The 20210-nt window shown below is 37.4% G+C and overlaps 1 protein-coding gene and 1 long non-coding RNA gene across 2 annotated transcripts; both read left to right on the top strand.

Annotated features, from left to right (window-relative positions):
* The first annotated feature begins 5630 nt into the window (after window positions 1–5630).
* LOC110931716 (subtilisin-like serine-protease S) lies at window positions 5631–10785 on the top strand. Its single transcript, XM_035974950.1, has 10 exons — window positions 5631–5795; window positions 6053–6144; window positions 6287–6384; window positions 6937–7089; window positions 7178–7289; window positions 7889–8524; window positions 8905–9144; window positions 9494–9608; window positions 9688–9892; window positions 10077–10785. Exons 1-10 carry the CDS (start codon window positions 5694–5696, stop codon window positions 10619–10621), a joined length of 2298 nt encoding a protein of 765 aa, XP_035830843.1. The 5' UTR covers window positions 5631–5693; the 3' UTR covers window positions 10622–10785.
* Window positions 10786–16458: 5673 nt separating this feature from the next.
* LOC110939967 lies at window positions 16459–18979 on the top strand. The gene is made up of 3 exons (XR_002592664.1): window positions 16459–16532; window positions 17192–17279; window positions 18830–18979. It is a non-coding gene; the product is annotated as an uncharacterized LOC110939967 (long non-coding RNA).
* Window positions 18980–20210: the final 1231 nt, after the last annotated feature.

The following is a 20210-nucleotide window of genomic DNA, read 5'->3' as shown; positions in this document are numbered from 1 at the left end:
AAAGATGAAAAGTTTTAAGGTTAAAATTAAAAAAAAATCAAAAAGGTTAAAATGTAAAAGATAAAAGCCTTATAGGTTGAAAGTAAAAAATTAAGAGTTTTTTTTTTCTTTTTTTTTTTTTTGGGAAACACCCTATACATAGGATACAAGCATATGAAGCAACATGTTGCTTATTTATAGTGTGGTAATTTCATATGTTATATATTTTCTCTCTTTTATTTTTTATATTTTTTCTTATTATTATATTGTGATGAACCAAACACGTACCAACAAGTTCCCATTGTAACACACGAGTTAACACCAACTAATTTGTCTACATTCTTAAATTTGTAATATTTTAAAAACAAGAGAGGTACGTGACTAGTGAGTAGTCTTGTTCATCTCTATCTCTTTCTCATGAATAGTAATAATAAAAAAGAACATAATTAAATATAAGACGGAGTCTAGAATCTAGACATCTAGTAATAGACTTTAATTAATCTTTTTAACATAAAACTTTTGGTATAATCTTAACACGTCTTGTTCACATTTTCTATGGGTTCATTGGCGCCGGTTGTTGGAACACATGGGTCCACCCCTATTTACATGACACGGTTGAACTGTGTTAGTTCACATTATGAACCACATATAAGTACGAGCAAGAAATTTAACAAGAAAACCAACTAAAATTATAGGTTTAAGTTGAGGTAACCTGCACAAAATGACTCGTTAGCATTAATAATTTAACCAGTATATATGTGTAGAGTATGAATGTATCAAATTTGTATTTTGCCATTGATCAAAGGTTTTACATATATACTAGAATGGAGCTATTGACTTGGAACTAATAAGCTATAATCAAGGGAGCTATTAACTATGAACTAATAAGCTATAATCAAAGGAGCTATTGACTAGGAACTAAACAAGCTAGGATATTGACCAATTAATTGGTAAGTTACAACAAGAAAATTAATTTGAATTTAAAACTTCTTTAGTGAGAGATTCGGTTTTGACCGAATGTGTTCTAATATGCCCCCGCAAGATGGACGATCGTGCGAGGAGACCAATCTTGGAGGTGAGAAGTTGGAAAACCGTTGGCGTAGTAGAGGTTTGGTTAAAGCATCCGCAAGTTGATCGTCTCCGGAGATGTGAGTCACGCGGATAGTGCCGTCTTGAACCTTTTCACGAACGAAATGAAAATCTAAGGCAAGGTGCTTCGTACGTGAGTGGAAAACTGGATTTGCTGAATAGTGTGTTGCACTTAGATTGTCACAATAAATGGTAGGGGTAACCGTGGATTTGAAGCCGAGTTCAACCATCAAGGAGACGAGCCATTGCACTTCGGTTGTTGTGGAAGCTACAGCTCGAAATTCAGCTTCGGTTGATGAACGGGCCAGTGTCGGTTGGCGTTTAGAACTCCATGAGATTGGGTTTTGACCGAGGTAAACAATATAGCCGGTTGTGCTTCGGTAAGATGGTCGATCGCCGGCCAATCCGCATCAGTGAAGGCGTGGAGCTGTAGAGGCGAGTGACGTCTGAAAAAAATTCCATGATTTAGAGTGCCATGTAAATACCGAAACAATCTCTTCAAAGCTTCCCAATGTGTAGTAGTTGGCTTATGCATGAACTGTGAAAGCTTATTAACTGTAAAAGAGATATCAGGACCGGTTAAAGATAAATATTGTAATGCTCCAACAAAGGCACGGTATTCGGTCGGGGATGGTAAGGGGTCACCATCCAATACGGTAATAGTAGAGGAACTAGACATCCGTGTGGGCGACGGTTTGCAATTACTCATGTTGGCTTTTGTGAGAATGTCAAGGATGTATTTGGATTGAGATAGGAATAGACCATGGTTGTGAGGAATGACCTCAATACCAAGGAAGTAGGAGAGGTCGCCAAGATCTTTTAGAGAAAATCGAATAGCAAGTGTTTGGATGAAAGAATTAATGAGAGATGGATTTGCGCCGGTGATGATTATATCATCAACGTAAACTAGAATGAAGATAGGAGAAGATGTGACTTTGTTGATGAAGAGAGAGGGATCAGAGATAGAGGGTTTAAAGTGAATCGACAAAAGATAGTGTTTGAGTTCATCATACCAAGCACGGGAGGCTTGATGAAGACCATAGATAGCCTTGTTAAGTTTGCAAACATGTGTAGGGTAGGAAGGATCCACGAACCCGGGTGGTTGAGACATGTAAACCGATTCGGTTAGAGTGCCTTGTAAGAAGGCGTTGTTAATGTCAAGGTGGCGAGAGGCTAATTGAAAGAAGTGGTTATGGCAAGGATGAGGCGTAAGGTGGTGGGTTTAACCACCGGACTAAAGGTTTCAACATAATCTAAACCAGGACGTTGATGAAAGCCTTTAGCAACAAGTCGTGCTTTTAGGCGGTCCACCGAACCATCGGGTTTGAATTTAGTGCGGTAGACCCATTTGCATCCAACAAGGTTAGGAGCATTATCGGGAGGAACGAGTGTCCAAGTTTGATTACGTGTGAGAGCGTCAAACTCGGATTGCATGGCTTCTCGCCATAATGGTTGTTTGAGGGCTTGGGTAATGGTAGTGGGTTCGGGAAGGGTATGAGTGGTAGAGTGGTATAAGACGAAGTCGGAGTTGTGATACTTTGGGTTTGGTTTACGGGTGGGTCGGGTTCGATAAGGAGTAGTGGATTCGGGTGTAGGGGAGGGAATGGGTTCAACGGATTGTGAAGAGGATGACGAGTCCGAGGGGATGTGTGTAGGGGATGGAGGCGTTGGGTTGATATTGGTGGGAGGGTCGGTGGGTGGTTGAGGGGGTTCGGTGGGATGGGTTTGGTTGGGAGGTGGACGCCTTTGATAGGTGATGATGGGTGGGTTTGAAGTAGATGGTGTAGAAGCAGTGGTAGTGGGATTGGAAGGGGTTGAATTTTGAGGAGGAGTGGAAGAAGGTGTAGAAAGGGAAATTGATTGTGTGGTGAGGGGTAACCAAGTGTCGGGTGACGGTGAGATAGGGGTAGAGGTTTGAGAAAGGGATTCATAGGGAAAGATGTGGTCAAGAAAATGGACATGATGGGAAGTGTAGATTCTTTGAGTGAGGGGATCAAGGAGATGGAAAGCACTTTGAGAGGATGAGTAGCCGATGAAGATGCACGGTTTTGACCGAGACTCAAGTTTATGTTTTGAGTAGGGTCGGAGCCAAGGGTATGATAAGCAACCGAAACTATGAAGTTTTTCATAGTTTGGATAGATGTGGAAAAGGCGAAAATAAGGAGAATGATTATTCAAGGTGGGAGTGGGTAATCTATTTATGAGATAAGTGGCGATGGTGAAAGCAAAAGGCCAAAATTTTAGAGGCATTTTAGCATGAGAAAGTAGTGATAGGCCGGTTTCGACAATGTGGCGATGACGACGTTCAACATAGCCATTGTGTTCGGTGTGTGAGGAGGAGAGGTGAGATGAGAAATGCCACAAGAGGCTAGGTGAGAGGATAGTTTGATGTATTCTCCATCATTGTCTGAAAATAATTGCTTAATTTTGGTTTTGAAAAATTTCTCAACAAGTTTTTGAAATCGAATGAAAGTATTAAGAGAGTCCGATTTATGTTTTAGTGGATAAATCCAAATGTATTTTGTGAAATGGTCAACAAAAATTATGTAATATTTGTAACCATCAAAAGACGTAATTGGAGATGACCAAACATCAGAAAATATTAATTCTAGAGGTGTATTAGAAGTTAAAGAAGATGAATAAAAGGGAGTTTGTGACTTTTATTAATGCAGCAAGAATTGCATGATTCATGCTAGCTAGAAATAAAGGGAACAAAGGAAGCTAAATGTTGTAAAACACGCAAATGTGGATGTCCTAGGCGGTGATGCCATGAAGACTTCTTGGTGGTTTGCAAGTGAAAAGCTTGAGGAGACTTAGTTGATGAGAGCTCGTAGAGACCATGACTAGTGATTCCCCGAAGAATGGTTCGGCGAGTGGGAAAGTCCTTGATGACAAAATGAGAAGAGAAAAATAAAATTAATATGTTGTTATCAAGGCATAAGCGAGAGATAGATATGATGTTACGGGAGATAGAAGGAACACAAAGAACATTTTTAAGAACAATAGGAACATTAGAAAAATAAAGAGTCATGGTGCCAATGTGAGTAATTTTAAGAGACGAACCATCACCGATGATAAGTTCCTCGGTACCATCGTATGGGCTATGCATATAGAGTGCACTAAGATCATTGGTAATGTGATGAGAAGCACCACTATCCTTCAACCAAGATAAATCGGAGTCCACCGTGGGGTGTGTTGCCATCATGTGTGCTTGGGGTTTTGGTTGGTTATTGGATCGGTTGTAGGTTGGAGGTGTGATTGAGGGATGAGCTTTCTTAAATAATGGGTATGAGGTTAATGAATGTCCTTTGGTAAAACACCATAGGCATTTACCAAGGAAGGGCCGTTGGCTAGGGGCGGAAGTGGGTGTGGGAAGCAGGGCAGGGGTATTGGTAGAAGTGAGTTTTAGAGATGAAAGGAAGTTGATCATGGTGAGCAATTGTGTGGCTGTTGTGCCGGCGGTCACAGTGGTGGTGGTAATAGCATTATCGGCCATGGAAGAGAGGGTGGTTGTGTTTAGGTTTTGCAAAACCTGGCTGATACCACATGAATGTATCAAACTTGTATTTTGCCATTGATCAAAGGTTTTACATATATACTAGAATGGAGCTATTGACTTGGAACTAATAAGCTATAATCAAGGGAGCTATTGACTAGGAACTAAACAAGCTAGGATATTGACCAATTAATTGGTAAGTTACAACAAGAAAATTAATTTGAATTTAAAACTTCTTTAATGGGAGATTCGGTTTTGACCGAATGTGTTCTAATATAGAGAATCTAAAAAATCTGACCATATGAGACATTAAATGTTGTAACACTGTAATACTTCTCAAATGAATCGGAGAAAGTTGCTAAGCATGAAAAAGTTTGTTCTGAGAATCATTATGTCTTCATTCCCGTTTTTTTTTTTTTTTTTGATATATTTGGTTCTCTTGCTCTTGAAGCTGTTGATTTTCTGAACAGAATGCAGAGGGTAGTGCATAGCAATTTCTTGACTCCAAGGAATCAGAGTTTTGTTGTTAGTTTTGTTGTTTTCAGGATTTGATATTTAAAAGGGGGTTGCGGCGCAGCTTGTTGCTCATTTTACCATTCTTATCTAATTTTTCTATCGTTTATAAAATGAGTATCATGTGAATTCCACGGAAACTATGTAAAAGTTCATAGTACCAGAACATTTCAATGTGCAACCAAAGTTCTCACGATCCTACCAAGACATTTCTAGTTCATTTTCAGCATATGACTTCTGATCTTCAATCACCGAGTTGAGTTGACGAATTATTTTTCATCTTATTCGACTTCTCAACAGATTGCCGAAAAACGATGCCCCAGTCTCTCGATTCCCTCCCCATGATGATCCAAGAGAATAAGCTAGTTTAGACGGTCATTGACCACAGTACAAGTTTCTTAGAACAAAAACTAAAAACAAAAGCCGGCTACTTAAACTACAATACCAGCCGTCTCATTTTGATGGTACCCTTAAACTCAAGTTTCTTTAATTAATTTAATAATTTTAAATTTAACTCTATAGCTCTAAAATTCTCAATGGTTTCATCTATATAAAGCGTACAAATCCAGTTGCTAAATCTACTAATTAAGCAAGTTTATAAATAACTTTCTTTATAATGCAACCTTTTGGCTCCTCAACAAGTATGAAGTTAGTAACATTTTTCAGCTTTATTTTGCTTGCTATTCTTGGGGTCACCCATGGCGATACTGATAGAAAGGTAATTATAGTTTGATCTGTCTAATTGTAGCTCATAGAGTAGTTGAATAAAACGAATAATAAAATTTTTTTCACAAAACTAAGACCCTTTCTTGTTCATAGGTATTTTGTGGGAAAAAGTGTCGGCATTTTCGTTTGTAGGAAATGCGTAGGAAATTTTGATAGGGATATAGTAGCAATATTCTAGTAGTGCACTAATGACATTTACGACCAAAAACATTGGATCATATGTTGCTAACATACGTTTTCAATGTGTAGCATTACATAGTCTACATGGGACAACACTCACACCTGAGCTCAGAGTCGGTCATTTCGGCTAACCATGACATGCTGGCATCGGTTCTCAAAAGGCGAGCACACATACAAGACTATATATGTATATAATTTGAAGATGACATTTGTTTTGTTCGTTATGTTTGTATAGGTTCCATATTTATATACTGGTGAGACCTTAAAAAACTCAGGTTTGTGACGAACTTCTTAATTTTTCAGTTATAATGGAGCAAAACAAGCAACAATCCACCATTATACTAAAAGCTTCAGAGGCTTCTCAGCAATGCTTACACCTGATCAAGCAATGAAACTTTCAGGTCCCCTTGCTACAAACTAATACCGACACTTGTCACTAGTAGCTTATATTCCAACTAGAGGATGTAAACAAGCTAAGCCCGAGATCAACATTTAACTTACTAGAGCTCGAGCTTGAGCTAGACTCGTTTCGAGCTTTACTTCTAAAGCTTGGCCCATGAGTAATTTCTAGTTGGAGCTCAACTCTTTTGTTATTTATATTATTAAGTTTATTATTTTATTTATATAATAATATTTTTTATTTAACTATAATATCACAATTTTACATATCATAAAAATAGTTTCGTAAACATATACTTAATATATTATATGAATAGTATACAAATAATAGACTTGTGAGCCTACTCGAGCTTAACAAGCGAAACACATGCTCGTTTGTTAAATAAACTTATTTTTTGCTCAAGCTCGGCTCGATTTAAGCTTTCAGTGAGCCGAAACAAAGATATAAAATACTAACCTGTTGCATTACTAGCACAAATCTAAAAACAATATAGCATTAGTGAATATACCATCATAATTGTTTTTAACAGTATCAAGTCTGGTTTGTGTCACAGAAAATGAAGATGTTGTTTCCGTCTTTGAGAGCAGAATGAATCAATTGCATACTACTAATTCATGGAGATTTCTAGGAATCGATTCTATTCCGCAATACAATAAGCTTGCGACAGATATACAATCGAATGTAATTGTTGGCGTTATTGATTCAGGTAATTACTAGTTTCTTATAAACTTTTGGACATAAACCCACAAGTTCATAGTTAGTTCACTAACGAAAAATGACACTCAATTAATTAGGCGTATGGCCGGAATCACAAAGCTTCACTGACTACGGATTAGGGCCTGTGCCGAAAAGATTCAAGGGAGAATGTGTGTCCGGACAGAATTTCACACGTTTCAACTGCAACAGGTAGTGAAAGATTAACTATCTTTCTCGGTGAATATTTCATCGCTAAAAACTGTAAATCCTGTCACTGTGTTTTCTGGAGTCGTCGCTAAAGGGTGTAGTCACTAACGTTTGACGAAATTAAAAAGAAAAAACTAAACACCAGGCCATCCATGTTTGATATGCCCTTGTGGCCTATGTAAGCATTATGATAACGCTTACGAAATTAATAAATAACAAAGGCAAATCATAAAAAACACTGTACTTTTTGTTTTTTTAACAAAAGTCACCCAACATATTTTTATACATAACTATATTTTTTTTTTATTCTGGTCACTCAACAATTTCTTTTTTCACGTAAAAGTTCCTTCACATGTCAATTTGGAACTAAACAGTAATTTTTTATTTTATTTTAAATAGCCTAGAACAGGAACACCCGGTTGTGTTTGCTTACATGTTCTTTTGGCTACCTGTAACGACACCGGACTATGTGTCACAAGCCATCCTTTGCAACACTTTTTGTGTCAGTGTATATTTTTTTCCTGTCACATGATGGATTTTCTGTGTACGAAGCCACATGATCTTATTTCCCGATATCGTCTAACTCAATTCGCTTTTTGTAGGAAGATTATAGGCGCTCGATACTACACCAAAGGATACGAAGCGGTAAATGGTCCTCTGGAGAGCATTAACCAAACTTTCTTTCGATCACCACGAGACAGTGATGGCCACGGGACCCACACATCGTCTACTATTCTTGGATCAAAGGTCTCTAATGTTAGCATGTACGGATTAGGCTCAGGCACGGCAAGAGGAGGCGTGCCAAGCGCTAGATTGTCTGTATACAAAGCATGCTGGTTTGGAGGTTGTGATGATGCCGACCTTCTAGCGGCATTTAGTGACGCTATTCACGATGGCGTCGATGTTCTTTCTATATCTCTTGGTCAACTTCCGCCCCAACAAATTTACTTTGAAGACCCAATCTCTATAGGATCATTTCATGCATTTCAGAATGGTGTTGTTGTATGTGCATCGGCTGGTAACAAGTTCTTCCCACGTGCAGTGATTAACGTGGCTCCATGGATCCTCACAGTCGGTGCTAGCACAGTCGATCGTGAGTTTCCATCGTACTTACTTCTCGGGAATCTAAAACAGTTGAAGGGTTTCGGGATAAACACAATTCCTGATCAAGGGAAACAATACAGTATAATATCAGGGAGCACCGCTGCAGCGTCGGGAATACCCTCCAGGAATGCAAGGTATTCTTAACAAACTTTGCCAGCAACACAAGATAACCAAAGCTAAGAGAAAGTCATCACAAATAAAATACAATCTGATAAGTGAAAAGCTAGCGTCGAAAATGTCTCCAACTAAATTTTATAAACATGCAATGGATTTACTCATGTTTTTTTTCTACCAAAATCGTCGCAAAAGTAGTAGGCAAAAATATCTTAATCATACGACACTAATTTGTCGGACATAACAATTAGCGACGCTTTTCTTTTGAACCTAAATAATATTTTTTAGCAGCAGTTCCAAGATTTTATATGATAGATACACCACACCTGTATCGAGGATTTGAACTTCCAATCTTTTGGTTCGAGAGTACGAACCTAATGTTTTGACTCCTCTTATTTAGCTTCTGCAAGAAAAACACCTTGGATTCAAACTCGATCAAGGGGAGAATCGTGGTCTGTATACTCGAGACGTTGAATGATGATCGGAAAGAGAAGGCGATTGCAATAAAGGAAGGCGGTGGTGTTGGGATGATCCTCATTGATCCTCTTGCGCCATACGTGTTGTTTCAAACCGTTGTTCAAAGTGTTTTGATCGGGAAAGCGGAAGCTGAAAAGCTTCAATCGTACATGGACACTGAAAAGTAAGTCACTAAACCATAAATTCTCTATCAGGGAACAGTTTAAAAGCATAATTCTATAGGGGTAAAGGGAGTCGCGGTCAGGGAGCACCAGGGAGTCGAAAGCGGAAGCTGAAGAGATTCAATCGTGTATATATTAATGTTTTAAATTTTAACTTCACTTAAAATAGTTTTGTTATTGGGAAATCCGGGACGACGCTGAGCATTCTAGGGTAATACGAGAAAAGATGGAAAAAAGTTGATGTGTTGCTAATGTGTCACACGGGGAACATGGGGAAGTCTTGGACGATTCCCTTGACCCTAAACTCTTAACCATAAACCTTAAATCAGAAATGTTTCATCTTTATTCTAGGAATCCAACAGCTAGGATCTACCTAACAGTAACAAGTGCCGGGATTAAACCAGCACCAGTAATGGCGATCTTCTCTTCCAAGGGACCAAACATTTTATCTCCCGACATCATCAAAGTTTGTGTCTTTCCATTCTGTATTTTTTTTACCAAATGGACCCAAATTGATCTAATATGTATCGTAAATTTGATTACAGCCAGATATAACAGCACCAGGAGTGAACATTTTGGCCGCATGGTCACCTCTCGCGACAAAAAACACACTTGGCAACAACATAGACTTTAACATTCTCTCTGGAACCTCTATGTCATGTCCACATGCAGCTGCAGTGGCTGCACTAATAAAATCGGCTCATCCTTATTGGAGCCCAGCCGCGATAAAGTCTGCAATAATGACCACAGGTTAATTAGCACTTTGCCTACTACTTTTTATGCCTCCTTTACCACAAAAGGCCACTCCCAAATGATCAATTGCAACCGGTCTTAAGCGACTAAGTTTCGTTATGTCACAAATGACCGTCTTTCTTAGTTCTTATAACATGTACTTATCCCCATTTACTAAAAGGTAATTTCATTTTTCTTACAGCTACCCTCATTGATAACACCCAAAGTTTCATAAGAAATGATGATACTACAATTGCGACTCCTTTTGATTTCGGATCAGGACATATTAACCCAGCTGCAGCAATAGATCCCGGACTCATTTACGATTTTGATACCAACAATCTAATCGATCTCCTTTGCAGCTATGGAGCAAACGACGAACAACTCAAGAACTTGACTGACACACCGGTTTACTGCAAAAAAACTCCCACGCAATCCTATAACTTCAACTATCCATCCATCGGTGTCGCTAACATGGTTGGAAATTTATCGGTTTACAGGACTGTTACATATATCGGTGAAGGCCCAATTGTTTATTATTCAACACTAGAAGCAATTGCGGGAGTAAAAGCTTGGGTTTATCCTGATGTCCTTAGGTTTTCGAAATCGGGGGAGAAGATGACTTACAGGATCGATTTTGTACCTTATAAAAGCAACAATGGCAGCTATGAATTTGGATCATTGACATGGAAAAATGATGATCATATGGTTAGGAGTCCGATTGCTGTTAATGTGGTTTCGATTTGATATCATATATCACATTTATAATTTATGGATTAGGTTCAAGAGTGAACAACTTCTTGAGAGTGAACTAAGTGAACTAATCTTGGCCGTTGATCATTTTTAGATTAAAAGAGCAAAATTGACATTAGTCAAGTATATTTAATTAAAATCCCATAATTTTCTCATCTCTTAACTCTCTCTATTTCATTTTTAATTATTTCTCCATCATTTCTTTATATATAGATTTTGTTTTAATTTTAACTTGAATATTGTTTTTCTTTTATTATCCGTATATATAGATATCATAATATATTGTTTCTAACTTTTTATACGTTTCAATAAATATTGAAAAATTTCTTTGAGATTAAAATTGTAATTATTTTTGGGAATTAACTTTTTTTTTTGGAATATGTAATGAAGTTATTTATTTTTGCATACATGTGATATGTTTCTTTTTCATTAGTTTCATAATTTTTAAATGAATCTACTAGTGTGCATGCATTATATTCTATATGTTGTTAATATACATATATGTAACCAGTTTTGAATATAATACACAGGTGTATAAAAGACTATACACATGTGTATAGATTAGACACAAAAAAAACACTCAACAAATAGCTACAATTTAAGGTATGTGTTTAGTGACGGCATCAGATTCTTAATTGATGGAAAAAGGTCTAGTGGCAAAAAAAGCTGCTTCTAGGAAGTTGTCAAGTGTTTTCGCTCGACGATTCCATTCTTGGGTGGTTGGTTTTGCCCTTTTTCCTGTAACTCGAATCCTAGCCCGGTATATCCCATTTTAATTTTAGACCATTGTGGACCTTACGCCTTTTTACTCTCTGATCGAGGTTCTCGGCATTGAAAAATCTTTGTAAACTAAATCACACGTGTATATGTTGACATTTAAAAGATATACAGTCAAGAAAATCAAGGGCAATGGTGATATATATGCGGATTAGATACAAAAAAAAAACACTCAACAAATGGCTACAATTTAAGGAATGTGTTTAGTGACGGCATCAGATTCCTAATTGATGGAGAAAGGTCTGGTGGTAAGAAAAGCTGCTTCTAGGAGGTTGTCAAGTGTTTTCGCTCAACGATTCCATTCTTGGGTGGTTGGTTTTGCCCTTGTTCCTGTAACTCGAATCCTAGCCCGGTATATCCCATTTTAATTTTAGACGATTGTGGACCTTACGCCTTTTTACTCTCTGATCGAGGTTCTCGGCGTTGAAAAATCTTTGTAAACTAAATCACACGTGTATATGTTGACATTTAAAAGATATACAGTCAAGAAAATCAAGGGCAATGGTGATATATATGCGGATTAGATACAAAAAAAACACTCAACAAATGGCTACAATTTAAGGAATGTGTTTTGTGATGGCATCATATTCCTAATTGATGGAGAAAGGTCTGGTGGAAAGAAAAGCTGCTTCTAGGAGGTTGTCAAGTGTTTTCGCTCGACGATTCCATTCTTGGGTGGTTGGTTTGGCCCTTGTTCTTGTAACTCGAATCCTAGCCTGTTATATCTCATTTTAATTTTACACCATTGTGAACCTTATGCCTTTTTTACTCTCTGATCGAGGTTCTCGGCATTGAAAAATCTTCGTAAACTAAATCACACGTGTATATGTTGACATTTAAGAGATATACAGTCAAGGAAATCAAGGGCAATGTTGATATATATGCGGATTAGACACCAAAAAAAACACTCAACAAATGGCTACAAGTTAAGAAATGTGTTTAGTGATGGCATCAGATTCATAATTGATGGAGAAAGGTCTGGTGGAAAAAAAAAGCTGCTTCTAGGAGGTTGTCAAGTGTTTTCCCTCGACGATTCCATTCTTGGGTGGTTGGTTTGGCCCTTGTTCCTATAACTCGAATCCTAGCCCGTATATCGCATTTTAATGTTACACCATTGTGAACCTTACGCCTTTTTTACTCTCTAATCGAGGTTTTCGGCATTGAAAAATCTTTGTAAACTAAATCAAAAGTGTATATGTTGACATTTAAGAGATATACAATCAAGAAAATCAAAGGCAATGATATATCTATATATATATATATATATGCGGATTAGACACCACAAAGAACATGCAACAAATGACTACAACTTAAGGAATGTGTTTAGTGACGGCATCAGATTCCTAATTGATGGAGAAAGGTCTGGTGGTAAGAAAAGCTGCTTCTAGGAGGTTGTCAAGTGTTTTCGCTCGACGATTCCATTCTTGGGTGGTTGGTTTGGCCCTTGTTTCTGTAACTCGAACCCTAGCCCGGTATATCCCATTTTTATTTTACACCATTGTGAACCTTACGCCTTATTTACTCTCTGATCGAGATTCTCGGCATTGAAAAATATTTGTAAACTAAATCACACGTGTATATGTTGACATTTAAGAGATATACAGTCAAGAAAATCAAGCGCAATGGTGATATATATGCGGATTAGACACCAAAAAAAACATTCAACAAATGGCTACAAGTTAAGGAATGTGTTTAGTGACGGCATCAGATTCATAATTGATGGAGAAAGGTCTGGTGGCAAAAAAAAAGCTGCTTCTAGGAGGTTGTCAAGTGTTTTCCCTCGACGATTCCATTCTTGGGTGGTTGGTTTGGCCCTTGTTCCTGTAACTCGAATCCTAACTCGGTATATCCCATTTTAATGTTACAACATTGTGAACCTTTCGCCTTTTTTATTCTCTGATCGAGGTTTTCGGCATTGAAAAATCTTCGTAACTAAATCACACGTGTATATGTTGACATTTAAGAGATATACAATCAAGAAAATCAAGGGCAATGATGATATATATATGGGGATTAGACACCACAAAAAACACTCAACAAATGACTACAACTTAAGGAATGTGTTTAGTGACGGCATCAGATTCCTAATTGATGGAGAAAAGTCTGCTGGTAAGAAAAGCTGCTTCTAGGAGGTGGTCAAGTGTTTTCGCTCGACGATTCCATTATTGGGTGGTTGGTTTGGCCATTGTTCCTGTAACTCGAATCCTAGCCCGGTATATCCCATTTTAATTTTACACCATTGTCAACCTTACGCCTTTTTTACTCTCTGATCGAGGTTCTCGGCATTGAAAAATCTTCTTAAACTAAATCACACGTGTATATGTTGACATTTAAGAGATGTACAGTCAAGAAAATCAAAGGAAACGGTGATATATATGCGGATTAGACACAAAAAAAAATCACTCAACAAATGGCTACAATTTAAGGAATGTGTTTAGTGACGGCATCAGATTCCTAATTGATGGAGAAAGGTCTGGTGGCAGGAAAAGCTGCTTCTACGAGGTTGTCAAGTGTTTTCACTCGATGAATCCATTCTTGGGTGGTTGGTTTGGCCCTTGTTCCTGTAACTCGAATCCTAGCCCGGTATATCCCATTTTAATTTTACACCATTGTGAACCTTACGCCTTTTTTACTCTCTGATCGAGGTTCTCGGAATTGAAAAATCTTTGTAAACTAAATCACACGTGTATATGTTGACATTTAAGAGATATACAGTCAAGAAAATCAAGGGCAATGGTGATATATATGCGGATTAGACAGCAAAATAAAAACCCTCAACAAATGGCTACGATTTAAGGAATGTGTTTAGTAACGGCTTCAGATTCCTAGTTGATGGAGAAAGGTCTGGTGGAAGGAAAAGCTGCTTCTAGGAGGTTGTCAGGTGTTTTTGCTCGACGATTCCATTCATGGGTGGTTGGTCTGGCCTTTGTTCCTGTAACTCGAATCCTAGCCCGTTATTTCCCATTTTAATTTTACACCATTGTGAACCTTACGACTTTTTTGCCCTCTGATCTTGGTTCTCGGCATTGAAAAATCTTCGTAAACTAAATCACACGTGCATATGTTGACATTTAAGAGATATACAGTCAAGAAAATCAAGGGCAATGCTGATATATATGCGGATTAGACAGCAAAATAAAAACACTCAACAAATGGCTACGATTTAAGGAATGTGTTTAGTAACGGCTTCAGATTCCTAATTGATGGAGAAAGGTCTGGTGGAAAGAAAAGCTGCTTCTAGGAGGTTGTCAGGTGTTTTTGCTCGACGATTCCATTCATGGGTGGTTGGTCTGGCCCTTGTTCCTGTAACTCGAATCCTAGCCCGTTATTTCCCATTTTAATTTTACACCATTGTGAACCTTATGACTTTTTTGCCCTCTGATCTTGGTTCTCGGCATTGAAAAATCTTCGTAAACTAAATCACACGTGTATATGTTGACATTAAAGAGATGTACAGTCAAGAAAATCAAAGGAAACGGTGATATATATGCGGATTAGACACAAAAAAAATCACTCAACAAATGGCTACAATTTAAGGAATGTGTTTAGTGACGGCATCAGATTCCTAATTGATGGAGAAAGGTCTGGTGGCAGGAAAAGCTGCTTCTACGAGGTTATCAAGTGTTTTCGCTCGATGATTCCATTCTTGGGTGGTTGGTTTGGCCCTTGTTCCTGTAACTCGAATCCTAGCCCGGTATATCCCATTTTAATTTTACACCATTGTGAACCTTACGCCTTTTTTACTCTCTGATCGAGGTTCTCGGAATTGAAAAATCTTTGTAAACTAAATCACACGTGTATATGTTGACATTTAAGAGATATATAGTCAAGGAAATCAAGGGCAATGGTGATATATATGCGGATTAGACAGCAAAATAAAAACACTCAACAAATGGCTACGATTTAAGGAATGTGTTTAGTAACGGCTTCAGATTCCTAATTGATGGAGAAAGGTCTGGTGGAAGGAAAAGCTGCTTCTAGGAGGTTGTCAGGTATTTTTGCTCGACGATTCCATTCATGGGTGGTTGGTCTGGCCCTTGTTCCTGTAACTCGAATCCTAGCCCGTTATTTCCCATTTTAATTTTACACCATTGTGAACCTTACGACTTTTTTGCCCTCTGGTCTTGGTTCTCGGCATTGAAAAATCTTCGTAAACTAAATCACACGTGTATATGTTGACATTTAAGAGATATACAGTCAAGAAAATCAAGGGCAATGGTGATATATATGCGGATTAGAGAGAAAAAATACACTCAAAAAATGGCTACAATTTAAGGAATGTGTTTAGTGACGGCATCAGATTCATAATTGATGGTGAAAGGTCTGGTGGCAAGAAAAGCTGCTTCTAGGAGGTTGTCAAGTGTTTTCTCTCGACGATTCCATTCTTGGGTGGTTGGTTTGGCCCTTGTTCCTGTAACTCGAATCCTAGCCCGGTATATCCCATTTTAATTTTACACCATTGTGAAACTTATGCCTTTTTTACTCTCTGATCAAGGTTCTCGGCATTGAAAGATCTTCGTAAACTAAATCACACGTGTATATGTTGACATTTAAGAGATATACAGTCAAGAAAATCAAGGGCAATGGTGATATATATGCGGATAAGACACCAAAAAAATGTAACACCCCGAAAACGGGTTTGGTAATCAAACCCCGTTAATACTAAAAGACGGGTAAAATACCGTTAGTGGTAAAAATTAACCCGGTAAATATTAAGACTCTAATAAATAAACCTAATATTAATTAAAAAAAAGGGAGTAAATACTTTGAGAAAACAAAGTATATAAAAAGGCCAAATTAACGGGACTTAAAACATAACGGGTTATAACTTCCCGAACCCGTTAAAGTAACTAGGAGTAGCTAACCTAGTTAGTAGCATGTGATTAAGTAACTAATGGTGAGATATAGCTTTATTTGATCAAAGTAAAACATAAGGGACTAAAATGGACAAGTGGGAAACTATTTTTATTAAAAACAAAAAAAAATACACACACACATTGTGTGCGTATTCTGGGTGCTCCAAGGAGCAAAACCCTAGTCCACACCAAATGACCATTGAAGCTCGAATCAAGACTTAAATCAATGCATGAACACAAATTCGTAATCACCTAAGTGTGGGGATCGAAAGGTATGTTGAATTTTGCTATTTGATGATACTTCAAAATTATGATTTACATTCAAGAATGAAATTCTGGCATGAATAATGGGTGTTGTAGTACAATTGATATGAGCACAAGTCTAGGAACGAGCCCTAGATGTAAACTCGTTAATTTAGCACCATAAATTAGTGTTTCGGTTAACTAGTTTTGTATGTGCTAAATGGGTTTAGTGGGAGACGATGAACACTAGATTCATGATCATCAATTTGGTGTAATTCGATTTCCATGAAGTAAATCTAGGTATTGATATGCATGCTAGACATAAGAACTTGTGAATGATGTTAAAACTTGGGCAAATAACTAGTTATGAAAATTGATTGTTGATTTTATATAATATGCTCACAAGGTGTTCGTTGAAATGCCTAAGTGAATATTTATATGATGTAATTACGGATGAAACATGTAATTGCCTTGTTTGACTAATTACATGAAATATGGGTTAAGATGGGTTCTAATCTTAATGTTGATTTAACTAAATTGTGCCCATTGTATGATTAAAGTTAGTTGACTTTTAGAAGTCAAACTAACCAATGACAAAGTCGAATAGTAGATTCGACATAGAAAATACGTAAGGTGGAATAGTCGTGAATTGAAATGACTAATCTAACCACCTTGTGAATGATGATAGTTTGTCGCCTAACGAGCTAGGTGGAGGCTTGGGAAAGAAGCGGTCAAACGAATCAAGCATGAGAAGAAAAAGCGTATTCGGATGCGAGGTAAGTATAGCTTACACTAGTCTTAGATTGTGTAATATTCTGTTAGCGTATAAATAACGAATGAGATAACTAAACAATTGAAATACGATGTTCCGTCGTGTAGGCGTACGGAACTAGATAATCAAAGATGAAAGAAACCATAATGATGGTAAAAAAACAAAAAGAGAAGGAAGTAAATCGATAATTCGGTCATATTATGACAAAAGTGGTAATAAACAGTTTATAAGTAAAATGACCGTGCGGTGTTAAACGGAGCGGGTCATGTAGATGAGATGATAATAAATATCATCTCGCAAAGATAAACGGTCAATTCGGCCAAATGGGTCAAAAGGTGTAGACATCACCTTTTGACAATATTGACTAATGATCTTTTGTCGAGTTATATGCTTACAGGAATAGAAATCCAATGGATACTCGCATCGCTCTTATTTAGCGATTATAAAGCAAGGTATTAAAACCGGGTTAATAAGTTGATCCGAGCCAGGTATGTATAATTGATCAACTCATCATTTAGAACTTGAAGTTCTATGGGAGTTAGGCAAAGTAAAAGGGACATTCGGTTATCTTAAAAGGTAAACCGAAGGATTTAGATTATAGACAGAGTGTTTTGAAAACAAGATTTGGTAGCCCTTCGTTGTAAAAGAAGGGTTAAAAACGACCAAAACGCCCTCGTAAGCGAAATTAAGCAAACAACCCTTAGAAGTCGCTTGAAAACGAGTTTTATAATCAAGTTAATACTTAGAATAAGTATAAAAGTGAAAGATGTAAATTCTTGGTCAAAAGACTCTATATGAGTCTTTGTCGTAAAATAATAATCCGAGGGGTAAAACTCGGATTATATAGATCGCCACATTTATTCCATCACAAAGATAGTTGTGATGGAAGATCATTGATAAATAATGTGGAAATAAGATGCTAGGAATAATCGAGTGTGAATTATGCGTAAAAGTGTTTAAAATGCCCTTAACGGGTTAATTAAACATCTAAGTAAAAACGGGTTTAAGAATGTATATAAACCCGTGATTTGAATCTAATATGATAACAACATGGAAATGATGAGAATTTTAGAATCAAACAACATGTTTGTTTGATAAAATCACGAACGGGTCAAAGTTTGGTAAAAAGGGTATTAAGCCGAGAACTTAAAAGACTTAGATTTTGTTAATCCGGATGTTGGATTTTAACCCCATATGATGGAGAATCAAATTACAAACACGTAGGAAGAAACGGTCGGCCAAACGGAAAAGCGGATTAAAAGTTATGAAGGTTTCCGTTTTAGAAAACGGCAAACTTGGAAAATCCTGCAGAGGCCACCGTAAGTTACGGTGGCTACCGTAACTTACGGTAGCCTATATATCTTTACGCCATGAACCCCCTGTTTTACGGTGGAAGAATCAACACTCAGGGGCTACCGTAAATTACGGTAGCCACCGTAATTTACGGTGGACCCTGAACAAAAATGTATTTTAATTAAGTTTGTTTCCCGAACTCGTTTAGATACGTTTTAAATCCCGTATGACTAAAGCATTTCATGTTTTTATGAAATGTAGGTACTTTGTGGATGCCGGAAGAAGATCAGGCTCAACGAAGAACCGAACACGAATAAGACACATGCTTCCGCACTTGGCCTCGTCATAAATTTTAAATGACGAATCTGATTACGTTATGTCAAATAACTTTTGATTTGCGAAAAGTTTTAATAAACCAATATTTCCAATGTATATGTAATCTTAATTATATGATTGTTTTCGTAAAATATACGTTAAACCTCGAATTATAAGAACGGGTGTTACAAAAAACACTAAACAAATGGCTACAATTTAAGGAATGTGTTTCGTGACGGCATCAGATTCCTAATTGATGGAGAAAGGTCTGGTGGCAAGAAAAGTTGCTTCTAGGAGGTTGTCAAGTGTTTTCGCTCGACGATTAAATTCTTGGGTGGTTGGTTTGGCCCTTGTTCCTGTAACTCGAATCCTAGCCCGGTATACCCTATTTTAATTTTACACCATTGTGAACCTTACGCCTTTTTTACTCTCTGATCGAGGTTCTCGGCATTTAAAAATCTTCGTAAACTAAATCAAGCGTGTATATGTTGACATTTAAGAGATATACAGTCAAGAAAATCTAGGGCAATGGAGATATATATGCGGACACAAAAAAAAACACTCAACAAATGGCTACAATTTAAGGAATGTGTTTAGTGACAGCATCCGATTCCTAATTGATGGAGAAAGGTCTGGTGGCAAGAAAAGCTGCTTCTAGGAGGTTGTCAAGTGTTTTCTCTCGACGATTCCATTCTTGGGTGGTTGGTTTGGCCCTTGTTCCTGTAACTCGAATCCTAGCCCGGTATATCCCATTTTAATTTTACACCATTGTGAAACTAATGCCTTTTTTACTCTCTGGTCGAGGTTCTCGGCATTGAAAGATCTTCGTAAACTAAATCACACGTGTATATGTTGACATTTAAGAGATATACAGTCAAGAAAATCAAGGGCAATGGTGATATATATGCGGATTAGACACCAAAAAAACACTAAACAAATGGCTACAATTTAAGGAATGCGTTTCGTGACGGCATCAGATTCCTAATTGATGGAGAAATGTCTGGTGGCAAGAAAAGCTGCTTCTAGGAGGTTGTCAAGTGTTTTCGCTCGACGATTTCATTCTTGGGTGGTTGGTTTGGCCCTTTGTAACACCTCGTAAAATGACGTCCAATGATGTATTGACACGTGTAATAAACCCTAATGAAGTCAAACAGTGAAATTTAGGGACTAATTTTTCAAAAAATCAAAAACTTTGATTTTGATAGGACTGGAAGTGTTAGCATACCTAAAATAAGTTTCTAAATAACCTCTCACAATGATGATGTTCACAAATGTGCCACTTGATGAAAAAGTGTAGCCGTTTGCGTAATTAATTGAAAGTTTGCGC

This window comes from Helianthus annuus, chromosome 1 (assembly GCF_002127325.2).
Source record: "Helianthus annuus cultivar XRQ/B chromosome 1, HanXRQr2.0-SUNRISE, whole genome shotgun sequence".
In the NCBI taxonomy this organism is placed as follows: domain Eukaryota; kingdom Viridiplantae; phylum Streptophyta; class Magnoliopsida; order Asterales; family Asteraceae; genus Helianthus; species Helianthus annuus.
This window is presented reverse-complemented; position numbering and strand designations above follow the sequence as displayed.